General features: G+C 37.9%; 1 protein-coding gene across 47 annotated transcripts in view; it reads left to right on the forward strand.

Moving 5' to 3' along the window:
* NRXN3 (neurexin 3) overlaps nucleotides 1–13,256 on the forward strand; it is a 1,719,470-nt gene that overhangs the window by 812,183 nt on the left and 894,031 nt on the right. For all 47 annotated transcript variants that reach the window (XR_010588584.2, XR_010588585.2, XR_010588583.2 and 44 more), the window contains 2 exons: nucleotides 4,102–4,221; nucleotides 12,629–13,010. Coding sequence is in view for 43 of the 47 variants with exons in the window: in XM_005561918.5 (XP_005561975.3) it covers nucleotides 4,102–4,221; nucleotides 12,629–13,010 (502 nt within the window). In the remaining 4 variants the exon portion in view is untranslated. The remainder of the gene's footprint in view (nucleotides 1–4,101; nucleotides 4,222–12,628; nucleotides 13,011–13,256) is intronic.

Consider the following 13,256-nt stretch of genomic DNA (forward strand, 5'->3'; position numbering starts at 1 on the left):
CTCCCTCCCCAACCTCCACCCAAGCAAAAAAGTTTCCAATAGTTCAACATACACTTTTGGAAACAGAGCTTTGTGGCATATGGAAGGAATTTCTACTCCCTGCGTATGAGCAAAACCATCTGGTTTAGTTGGTTCGGTCAGGTCTTAGAAATACATTGACAAACACATGTATGTCAGGGGTAACTTGTAGTCTTGCTGCTTATATTGCTCCTGGGGGGAATAACAAATTCATGTAATGTGAACGGTCTAGTTTTTAAGAAAATTGAAATAAATTAAAAATAATTAAAATCCACAGTTCACCTTATGAAGGTGTGTGCTTTTAGTAATGCTCAAATATAGATTTTTAACATACACTCCGATTTTCTGTCTGCCAAAAGAGGGAAAAATCTGATAATATCTGAGGTCATCTTCCTCCAAGCAATCAGCAATGCATTATCTCCTAATGTTTCTGTTTGATTTCATTATTGGTTCTGGCTTCTAAAAGAAGTAAGGGTTCCATAGGGTTATTGTAGGATAGGTCAAGAAAAACAATCTAGTCTTTGTATTTCATCCATGATATCTTATTTTGTATCCTCCATTCAACAAAGAATTAGGTCATCTTCTGTGAAACAAAGCCTTACCTCAAAGAGATGGTGTTAGATGAGTTTTCAATAAGGATAGCTTGTGTGAGCATTTGGCTGGTATTACGCAGGGCATTCATTAGAGGCTCTCTGTTCTACAATAGTGAACAATTCAACACTATTTTTACAAAGTTCTGCATCCCAGAAATCTTTTGCATCTTTATTCCAGGCATGAGTGTCATTACCTGGGAAATTCAACTGAGGAGTCTTAGGTAATTTATTAATATTCTCTACTTAGATCCATCAGTGATAGTTTAAGCAGCCTCAAGAGAATCAAAGGATTTTTTGTGATCAATATTTATTACTTAAACTATAAAAGGGAAAAATACATGTAATACATATATCTAATATGTACCCAGTTGCAGATCATAACTTTCCTAGTTATAAAAATACAGGAAAGTTGATGGTTTTGAGATCTTTCTTAAGTTCCCACTAGTTTCATTTTGAATTTCAGTGTTTTCTTCTTTTTGTCTGAACTATCCTTTGCTTACATGAAGAACTCTTTACATTCATTGTTTCACTGATGCTACTTCACTGGGTTTTTTGCTTGAATAGGCCAGAAAAAGTAATCCCTAGACCAGATCATCCTGAAAAGTTTGTATATTTCAACCTTCAGCTTGTGTCTGCATCTTGCATTACTTATCAATTCACTTTTATTCTTGGGCTACTGATTAGGTTTGCTCCTCCTCTCTCTTTGCCTAGATTTCCTGCTGAGTTTAAACATCACTTTTCCTCTGTAGAATGACTTGACCTTTTGACTTGATTAAGGATAAACGCCATTGACTCTCCACTTCTGGAGGCCAGGAGTTTTACAAAATTCCACTGAGACTTACTTATTTATTGTTTGAAAATGAATATCAAATACCATTCCATGTCATTTTGATGAGATAAGTATGAATCTTGTTTTTTCTACTCTAAGAATAATAAGAATTGTTGCTGTTGGAGGTATCAAATGCAACTAAATAGTAGGGCATGAGAAGCTTCAGTTTTGTGGGTTTTCTTTTTTCTTTTTTTCTTTTTCTTACATTTTTATTTGTTGGCCATCACATTCCAAAGTTTTACAGCCAAATGGACAGTTAAATATTTGTGTTTGAATCTGACCACTGTGAATATCTCAAGGATAGCATAAAAGCTGACGGACCTCCAAACGTTAGCATCATTGGGCTGAAAGAAAGCTTGTTTTATAACTCTATAGGTAATGTGACACGAATGAAGCAATGTTCCCAAACTACTATGTTTGTGTTAGTCATTTTCCCTTATCTTGTCCCCAATCATAAAAATTAAGCGATGTACAAAAATTGCCTAAAGAACAGATGCCAACTTATAGAAGATGTTTTAAATAGCCCGTACTTGTAGCAGTTCTGCCTTCATAGCTAATATTCTCCACGTCTTTCTTTACTTTTTTCTTTCTTATTGAAGCATTTGCATGTAGAATAAAGAGAATAAAAACATAAAAACCAAAGACAGATTTGTTTTTTCTGGGAACATCTGTTCTTTTTATAAAGTATCCACATGATGTGGTCCATTTTCTTTCAATGCCCTTACTGTTGGCTGTTGTGAAGGCAACTGTTAAATCAATCTTAGACCTGAACTTAATAAGATAATGAAGAGTGGTATCTAATCAGTTGAAAATGTAGGGAAATTCTGTTATAATACATACGTTTTGTGTAACATTGAGACAAACATATAAAGCAAGAGAAGCTGAGATGGAATCTAAAATGGTTTATTGTAGAGTTACTTTATTCCTAAGATTCATTGCTCTTTTGGCTTCACTCCCTAATTTTGAAGGCGTTTGGTCCTTTAGGTTTCCTTACTAAATGTTCAAGATTCTTGTCAATGTGGGTTGCACTTGAGGTTTGGGTACATTCTGAAAATTATTAAATATAAGTTATTTGCTGTGCTCATTGTAATTAAAAGAAACTTTTTCACTCTGAAAGGCTGTTTATTTTTCAAGAGGAGAATTCCTCCAAACTTGAACTACTACCATAACTCTTATAACCAGCAGAAAATAGGAATACTAATTACTCAAAATTAAAAGGTGTAGTTTGAAATTACCTGGAGATTTATATTCCCCCATATAAAATATCTTCAGTCTTGAATGTATAGGAGGGAGGAGAGTAGCTAGTGACAGTTACGTAATAAAGCTTTCAAAATTACTTAGATAAATACATATTGACCCTAATTGATGGTTACCATAGAAACAGACCTATGTAGACATTGATTATTCAAGCACTCATTAAAGCTCCTACTATGCACTTGGCCCTGTGCTCAGTATATGTTGGAGCCAAGTATATGGTTTTCCAAACTATTTCACATATATCCATAGGGAAATATTAGCCACTTATATGCTGTTATCTTTTTTTTTTCCCTAGTCATTTTCAGGAACGGGGCTTTCCACATATAGACTGACTAATCCAAAAATATTTAATCAGCATCTTTCTTCATGAGCTCAGCTATCCTCCTAGAAAGAGCAAACTTGGTCTATCTTCTGCTTCTATGTAATCTTCTTTGTCTTTTAAATTTATACTTCAGATCAATAACGATATACATCCTAAAAGAATGTGACATTTTCTTTCTTTATTAACTGGATCGTTTTAATGCCTCTGTGTCTCTCTTGCCATCTTTTGCCCCAAGTACAATTCCTGTTACCCCTGATTCTTTATAGGGTTCAGTTGAACCTTAGCTTCAGCGTCTGGAGCATGGATCTCTTGGGACAACTTGGTTTATTCCTCTATTTAGTGGCACTTTATATTAGTCATACTTTTGTCCTGAAAAGTTTCAGTTTTGGAACTTTGCATCGTTTCAGGTTTTAGGTCTTTGGATCCTTTTGGAGGATGATGAACAATGGGAAAATTCTGGGGGCCCTCATATTCCCTTCAGGAGCATTATTTATGATGGGGTTTAAAACTTGACATTATTACTATTGTAATGCTTACTATTGTGATTTCTATGGTTGCAAATCCTAGTAGGACCCTGTGTTAATGGAAATGTCAAGTTAAGGCAGTATGTGTTGCAAAGTCCTTTTCTTGTCCTATTGGTGGAAACTCTCTAAAAGCCAGACTGGTGTATAATGCCAAATGGCCAAATTATTCTAAAGAAAAAATATTACAGTAAATTTCCTATTATCTTAAAGAAATGCATCTGGATTCTAAGACTTTGAGAGATTAATGACTGCTAACTACAGCTTCCTGTAAATGATTGCTTACTGCCATTGGCATTTGAAAACCTTATATCTGAGGTAAAGGAAGGCGCAATTTTTTTCATTACTGTGCCATTATCCTTTATGTTTGAATTGAGACTTTTGCACATGGGGATTCCTACGGAGAATCCGTTGGATTAGTAAAATTCGAATGGACTTTGGGTGGAATATAATTCCTTGAGTGCTGCTGGCTCATGTGCACCAGTGTGGTTTTGACAGCCCTGATGCATGAACAGTACTTTGAGAATTGATTCTAACTTTGGCACTTACTACCATCCTTAGGCAAAGGACCAGAGACCCTGTATGCAGGGCAGAAGCTCAATGACAATGAGTGGCACACCGTTCGGGTGGTGCGGAGAGGAAAAAGCCTTAAGTTAACCGTGGATGATGATGTGGCTGAGGGTGAGTATGACGATGGTGAAATTTGTCTCTCTTTTCTCTCTGGTCCTCTCAGTCATTCAGTAAGTGAACAGTGTTTTGCAAAACCTTTTATTTTGCATAGTAGAAGTCACAAATCGTGTTTTCTGTAGACCAACTCAGGCAAGGCTAAGAAGGTCTTCCTCTGTATTTTACAATCCCTTTTCATCAATGTGCGTTATGGAAATTACCTGCTAACTATAACTACATATTTATGGGTCTCTCTCCTTAGGCATAGAGTATGTATCTGGAGAACAGATGTAGGGTTCTACAGATCCTTTTATTATTCAGTCATTCAAAAATCACATGTCAATCATCCTCCCATATGCCAATTCCTTCCATCAGTGAGTGAATCACTCTCTAGCAGAAGAGACGGACAAACCAGAAATTCAGAACATTACAGGTAAAGTACTAAAACAGTGCATGATACTTAGAAGGTGCTGAATAAGGTTTGGTTTAATTAATTACTTATTTAATCATTATTAATTATTTATTCTGCACCACACACCATTTTATAAGGCACTGAGAATACAGCAGTGAACAAACAAGCAAATCTTTGGCCTGGTGGAATTTACATTTAAAAGGGTAAGGAAAAAATTAATGCACCCATTCATATGGAAAGAAACATTCAGAGCTCCACACAATCAATAAGTATTTCCTAAGAGTCTGTTGTATGTCAGCAGCATGCTAGAATTGCAGAAGATAAAATGGAGACAGACGAGATTACCTGTTTCCTCAAATAATGAACCAATCAAGCAGAATACATACGGTTCTGGTATTTGAAAATAGGACCAAAATATATAATGAGATTCTAATTTTGGTGGGTGAGATTATAATTTGTCAATCAGAAGACAGAATTACCCATTTGGGCTGGAGAAGTCAGAAGTGGTTTATAAAGGTAGATCTTCAGCCTGAATTTGATGGTGGATGTAATTGATGAAGGCTGAGGTATGAGAGAGACTATCATCAAGTGCCATTTTACATGCCATTTATCTTATAAGTCTTCCCTCTCTGATATTCAAGAGCAGGACACATCTATGAAGCAGAATTCTTATCCATATGGGAAAGAAGACTTGGGGCAGCATGGGGTATTACATATAACACTGTTGGCATCAGATGTGGGCCCTGACATTAACTTGCAGGATATTAGGAAAGTTAACATTCCTGAGCCTTGTTAAATGCAGTCAGTGTCCTAAGCCATCTCGATGGTTTCTTCTGTGAATAAAACAGTGAGGGGCCCAGGGGGTCTAATACAATCGTTGCCAATAAAATGTTTTATGCCTTTGGGATAGATACACTAAACCTCTTTTTCCTAATTTCCTCATTTTTAAAATTGAAATTCTGTTATTTCTATGGCCTTTTCCAGCATGAATATTCTGTAATTTGGGATCTTGTGATTTAATTTTATTTTCATGAGCCTGAGTTTCTATACTTCTGGAATCAGGAAATATAGTAAGATACGTATGTGCATGTGCAGGTGTGTGTGTGTAGAGATGGATAGCCTGTGGATTAAGGAAGAGCATCTAGGCACATATCCGGTGCCCAGTAGGCATTAGAAACTGTTAGCTGTGTTAAGCATATCAGCTCCTTTAATCATCTATCATTCACTATAGCCTTTAAAGGTAAGTGTTCGTAATGTCACTTACCTTTTACAGAAAGGAAGCATGAAACTTTGAGAATGTTGTATAATTAAGCTCCAAATCCATGTTAGTGTGATTCCACAAAATCATTCCGCTTGCTCTACTTCAAAATCCATCATAAGAAAATAATTTGTCTTACAATATGGGAAAAATATAATGGAACGGGTTGGAGTGAGGTGGGGAATGCATTCGCTTATTAAAGTCTCCTGAGAAACTTACAGGAGGTAGACCACAACACTTGACCTGTCCCCCACAAAAACAAAGACAAACAGAACCACCACCACAATTATCCAAAACACTTCCATTACACACAGACATAACTTAGAAGTGGGAGATGAAGTTCCTGGTCTACATGCCTGAAGCATAAATTTGCATTCTGAAATGAACATTTTAAAAGAGATGTACAAATGGTTACACTAGGTAGCGCCCACAGCCAACCTGAATTAATTATTCAAGAACTGTATCAACTGTTGGTGCATCTGGATCCTGCAAAGGCCCTGGTAATAAGTCACACATCTCTTGCTCACTCCTCTGGGCTTGTCTCTGAAGGGTGACGGGATTCACAGCCGCTTCTGAAAAGCAGCCACTAGATGGCGACCTCACCCTGATCTCTCCTGACAGTGAGTTCCTTTCATTTTCCCTGGAAAATAAATACTCCAAAAGTATAGTCATAAAAAACGACAGAGCTGAGGGTACTGTAATGTGTCTCTCTCAGTCATTATTCTTTTATGAAAACTTTGGAATAAAGGTATTTGTAAATTGCACTTTCTTTTACCACTAATAATTAAAAAGCAGGGCTACGTCTCGAAATGCCGTTATCCAGTAATTTGATTTTTTGAAATCAATGAAACTTTCATTTTCAGACATGTCCCCTCCCCCACCCCCTGAACTTCACTGCTGGTGGAAGAAAGCAGCCAGGAGGATAAAGAAATTTGGGAGAGGAAAAGGGCTGTTTTGCTTATGAGCTACAATCTTGGATTGCTTTTTACAGTGATAAGGGGTTGGGAAATTTTAATTTTTATTCACAGAAGTCATAAAATCAGGCAATGAAACTAAAATACCCACAGTCCTCAAGTTATTAAGTACTATCTCATTGGCTTATTTAGTAATCCCTTTAATGTTCTCTAAGACCCCCCAGTGTGTCCAATTTCAACTAGTTTATAGAAATGATGCAAAGAATAGGTCTGACTCACAAGAAATCAAAAGCAAGGATAGAAATATTCCTCAACCTTGTGTTTATCATTTATTGTAATGTGATTGTATTCTTGGAAAAGTATTAAGTTCGGTTGACAATTAATAATAATGGATTGATCTATGTTTCTATTATTAAGAATACATTACTATACCAAGCATAACTTGAGTTATACTCCTCAGAATTGGGGCCTAATGCTGCATGAACTGCTTCCTCTGCCTAGAACTTCTTGCTAGTACAAAAACTTACCCTTGCTAATATAAAAAATTGACTACACTGGTTTTTGCTGACTTTTCCCGTCCTTATCTACATAGCATATATAGCAGCAAGCTGTACAAAGTCATTTTGCAAATTTTTCCATTTAAAATGTATTTCTCATAGTAATTTTTAAAAACTTGATAAAACGGAATTGAGGAGTGTTAGGTCAAACAAAATGAAATGGAGTTCTTTATTGCAAGGCTTATTAGGAGACTTTAATAAGCTAATGTACATTGCAAATCATTGATAAGTATGCAGTATTTGCTAATTTTTTTGGGGGGGGGTTCCAGAAACTTTTTTAAATAAAGCATTTTATACCATACTTACACACTTTCAAAAATTGCTGATATTATGGAGAAAGGGATGTGGGACCAGTAGAGCTAGGGAATTGTGGACAAAATATGAAGATTCTTTACTGGTACTCTATAAGTCTTCGTTTTCTTAACTTCTCTCCTCAAGTCTGGGAGCCATGAAAGGTCAGTTTGCTTCCTCTCAGCATTTCCCATTATTATCCTTTTTTGCTGATCTCTTAGTTTTGGCCAGGAACTTCATGTGTAGAAATGGTGAGGACCCGAGCCTTGACCCCAAAGCAAATGTCTCAAGCACAAGCCCCTCCCCCGGGAGTTAGGAAAGCTGGTTGTGCTCAGACCCCTCTGGTAGCCACTGTGGGACATACGGAAGACACAAGAGGTGGCTTCTACTTAAAAAGAGCCCATATTCTCACCAAAAAAAAAAAAGAGAAAAATAATAAGTGAAAAGAACATGATTCAATCATTTCAGGGGAAGGGAGGGAAATGAATGTGGCATAATTAGCAGTAGCGCAGTTTAAGCCATAGGTACTCTATGAAGTACTTCACATGAATTGATACATTTAACTCTGCTAACTTCATGCCTGTTTTACAGATGGGAATCTGAGGCATAGAAAAATCCAATAACTCCCCCAAGGTAACCCAGTGAAGAAGTCTTGGAGGCAGAAGGCAAAGTCAGGCAGTATAGCCCTGGACTCTCCATGCTCATGCACTAGATGCTGTTGCTTCATAGGAATAGGAAGCTACAGCTTGAACGTGGCCAGAATTTTCCATAAGTATACATCCTTCATCACTCTAAGTGCTGGTTTGTGGACTGCTTGTTGGCCATCAGTGAAATATGGAAGTGAATGTGTGACAAGGAGGCAAGGCAACATTGCTGCTTTAGGGAAGGTGCTGGATATATTACGCATGAATTAGATGGAGTGACATTCTGATACTGGGCCATAGGGAAGAAATAAGAACTCCTTACAACAGCTTCTGCATGAAAATTTCACCAGTTAAATTCTACCTACTGCTTTTCTAGGGCAACGATGTGAGGAATAAGTCAAACCTTTTTTCCAAAGACAGTTCATTGTACTAATAAAGATATGGGCTTTGGAATTAGCAGACCTGAGTTCAATGTAGGGGTCTACCATTTACCACCTGCGTGAATCTTGATCAAACTGCTTAACCTCTACAAGATAAATGTCCTAACCTCTAAAGCAAGAGAAAGATACTTATCTACAATTTTATTGTGATAATGACATTTCATAGTGATTATGCAGTATTTAGCACACTGCCTGCCTTATATGGAATTTTCAGTAGTCTTGGTTTTGCCTTGTTATCTTTCTCCCCAGTTACTTCTCTTTCCCCTGAACTTTGAAAGAAGCTGCTGTGAAGTATGAATATATTTGACCCTTAAGTGGAAAGGAGGTTCAGTTTGCAGACAGCATTCAGAGGAGATGAGTGAAAGGTTTATGTCACTACTATTGATTAAATGGCACACAGATTTTAAAAAACATATTTTGTTAATTTGGCATGGGTTTCAAACTTTCAGCAATTGCTCATGCTTTGCCCGGGTGCAATAATATACTTATTTTTTGAAGTCTCCATCAACAAAGGAATAAGTTCCTTTAGCACACCGTGAAGCCAATTTATTTATTTATTTATTTATTTATTTATTTATTTATTTATTTATTTCCCAGATGGAGTCTCGCTTTGTTGCCCAGGCTGGAGTGCAGTGGCATGATCTCAGCTCACTGCAAGCTGTGCCTCCCGGGTTCAAGCAATTCTCCTGCCTTTGCCTCCTAAGTAGCTGGGCGCATGCCACCATGCCAGGCTAATTTTTTTGTAGTTTTAATAGAGATAGTGTTTCACCATGTTAGCCAGGAAGGTCTCGATCTCCTGACCTCATGATCCACCTGCCTCGACCTCCCAAGCAAATTCCTTTTCTAATTTGATTCCACATGGCCTTCTCCCCATCCCCTAGCCAACTCTTAGTTGCGGCTTCTGTGTGAGTTGTCGTGAACTCTCAGTTTGTGTTCCTGGGCTAAGCTCTTAAATCTACCATTAACTTTACTTTTTATACTTATCCACATCCACGCTCAGTCTCTCTGCTATCTCCTTTTTCATTAAACACTTTTGTTTGCTGTAAAAAATTAATTTTCTAGTGAGCAGAATTTCCCAACCCCTCAATCCTGGAGGTCAATTCATCCAGAATTTCTCTGAAAGCTCTCAACTTGACTTTAAAATTGTATCTTCAGATTCCTTATGGAACCCCAGTCTTCACCAGAGATTCTCCATTCTCACTTCTTAGTTCTCATCTTAGGTTTTTCTTTTTCTTTGTAAAATAAGAATTAGCATCACTAGCAGCATCATCATAGTTCAGTTTCTCTGTTTCCATGGCTATTGACTATGACTCCCCATCCCCATCATTTTCCAGCCCAGCTCCCCATCCTGGTAGGAGTAGCTATAGCCAATTTGACAGTAGATGTTTCTTTCAGTCACTCTATTAATTTAGAGCATGTGAATTTAGGTTATCTTGCTTTGCATTTTCACAACCGGTCTGATTTTTAGCACTAAGCAATTTTATTTCCTAGTTATTTGTTAGCAGATTTATGTTGCATTTTGATATTTATATTTAAGTTAACCAACATCTTTTTTTCTTATATTAAGAGAGTGATTTGTCACTAGTTGTCAAAACACCACATAGAAGCTCATAACATATAAATCTAATTTTTGTGCTTATAGGGAATATGAGAAATTTTATTTTTATACTTTAGAGACAATGTCTTGCTGTGTTACCTAGGCTGGAGTGCAGCCTCAAACTCCTGGGCTCCAGTGATCCTCCTACCTTAGCCTCCTGAGTAGCTAGCACTATAGGTACACACTTCTATGCCTGGCTAATATTTTCTTTTAATTTGTAGACACTAGGTCTTGCTATATTGCCCAGGCTGGTCTTGAACTTCTAGCCTCAAGCAATCTTTCTGTCTCAGCCTCCCAAAGTGCTGGGATTACAGGCATGAGCCATTGTCTCCAGCCAATTCTTTAAATTAGGTCTGAGTTTTTTTCCCAAAGAGATAAAATCAATATTGAGCACTTAAGGGTATGGTCTGGTTTAGTCTCCCAGACATTAAAGTTTAAGAGACCTAAGGAAATACAGTCCTCCGTTTTTTTGTCACTGGAATTCTGAGCCAGTAGAGAAAATATTACAATGAGGATGGAAGGCAAATATCATTTAAATTAGTAATAACACACATTAATAATATTGCTTATACCCACTGAACTTCAGAATTAGACAGAATTGCCCACTTGAATAGTAGTTCAGAACTGGGCAGGCATCCTTTGTGGAAAAAAGGATTGCTCCTGTAACACCCATTCTATGGATGCATGCAATAGAATGGACATTTCTGAAGGCAGCTTGCTCCAGCAGAGAGAAACAGGAGATGTCAGGGACTGAGCTAAGCATACACAGCTTATCTTTGCAGATTATCCTTAATATTTCTGATTATGTCACTTCTTCAGGAAAGTTGTTAAAGAGAAAATAAAGACATGCTATCAGCCTTGCTAGTGGAGTTTCTTCGATGTAGAAGGTAACAAGAAGAGAGGACAGGAAGAAAGAATTCCCCCTCTAATGCTTGGCAGTAGAACATGGTTTGTTATGTTTTAACATGATTTTTCTGTATAAATGTTGAGGAAGCCAGTTTCTACTCTGGCCACATTAATGATGTTTTTCTTTATTTTGTTGTTAAAATTTCAAGTCTCTTTGTATTTATTTCAAGCCCCCCTTGTCCCCTCTACCCTAGTCACTCACCACTTCTAAGTAAAATAGGTAATGAAAGTTCTAAATAGTTAGTTTGTATCAGCTGAAGATACTTCCCTTGTGAATGTCAGAAACCCAACTCAAATGCTTTCAGCATGAAAGGGAGTCTATTGCCACACAGTTTGAAAAAGCCCAGAGGTGCCTGGCTTGATCCAGAGTCTCAAAGGACAGCACAAATATTATTTGTGCTGATTCGCTTCGTTTTGTAATTGTCTTCTGGGTTGCTAGTCCTCTGATCCCTCTGATTATCTTACAGCCTCCAGGAACTCGAAGCTTTCTTCTTACCCCTCCAGCAATCCTTGCTTGCAAGAGCTCTGGAGCTGAACGTGGCTGGGCTGGCTTGAGTTGTTGCCAGTTCTAAGGGTGGTGCCTAAATCAATCACAAGAGAATCACCTTGGAGCTTGTTAGAAATGCAGATTCTCAAGCCTTACTCCAGACTTTTGAATTCTAAACTCTGAGGGTCTAAGCCCCCCAGGTGATTCTGATACACCCTAAAGTGTGATGACCAGTTTTTTAGTCTGTAGTCCAAAGTCTGTGACAGTTAGGGGGGTAAAATACATTGAGTGGTCTAGGCTGAGTAGCTTGATTAGGGTCAACTTTATCCAGTCCAGGTGGTTGAAAGGTCAAGAGGGGTGGGTAGCTTCCTAAAAAAAAATTACATTTTATTATAAGATAAAGTAACAGTTGCTGGGCAGGTGAAGTCAACTGATACTCTATAACAGAACCCTTCCCACAAGTACTAGGTGGTGAGTTATCACGAGAAAAAAATACTTGGTAGTGAATGCCCAAGACTTGTTTGCTGTGTCTTTACAAGGGTCAGAGCAAAAAGACCTCTCTTCTTATAGTATGTATTAGTGTCCAGTGATTCTCCTAAATGGAGAATACCAATAATTTTATCCTTTAGCCTGGGTTACTCATGACCTCATATTTCCCCTTACATGATAAGCCGTGCTGAGCAGCAGCATGAGAGCATGGGATTCAGGACATGTAATTTGGGCAACACTAGTCCTCAGTGCCCTGATTGAGGCCAAGTAAGGTATCTACCATATTGAATATTTGGTTTTCTGGAACTCACCCAAGAAAACTGAATATTCTGTGTGGAAATGAGTTACACCCAAAAAATATACTTGAGGGTGCTGTGCTGAATGATGGTAACTTTTTCTGTTTGTACCTCATTTACAATTTCCACAGGTACAATGGTGGGAGACCATACCCGTTTGGAGTTCCACAACATTGAAACAGGAATCATGACTGAGAAACGTTACATCTCCGTTGTCCCCTCCAGCTTCATTGGCCATCTGCAGAGCCTCATGTTTAATGGCCTTCTCTACATTGACTTGTGCAAAAATGGTGACATTGATTATTGTGAGCTGAAGGCTCGTTTTGGACTGAGAAACATCATCGCCGACCCTGTCACCTTTAAGACCAAGAGCAGCTACCTGAGCCTTGCCACCCTTCAGGCTTATACCTCCATGCACCTCTTCTTCCAGTTCAAGACCACCTCACCAGATGGCTTCATTCTTTTCAATAGTGGTGATGGCAATGACTTCATTGCAGTTGAGCTTGTAAAGGGGTAAGTAGAAGGGATCATGACTTATGTTGGACACCTTTAATCTGCTGAAGCTCTACATAAAATATAGGCATAAAAGTAACTTGTCTATTCTACTCCCTACCCTCCATTCCTGACATTCCAGCATCTTCCTTGATTAAATAGATCCGTAAAATTATTAGGTCTGAAAAGGAGAGAGACTCGTGCTTTAATTTAAAGGTCTTCCACTAACTCAACACTAACAGACTTTTTACTATGAAATCTAGCCCT

This window comes from Macaca fascicularis, chromosome 7 (genome assembly GCF_037993035.2).
Source record: "Macaca fascicularis isolate 582-1 chromosome 7, T2T-MFA8v1.1".
Classification (NCBI taxonomy): Eukaryota; Metazoa; Chordata; class Mammalia; order Primates; family Cercopithecidae; genus Macaca; species Macaca fascicularis.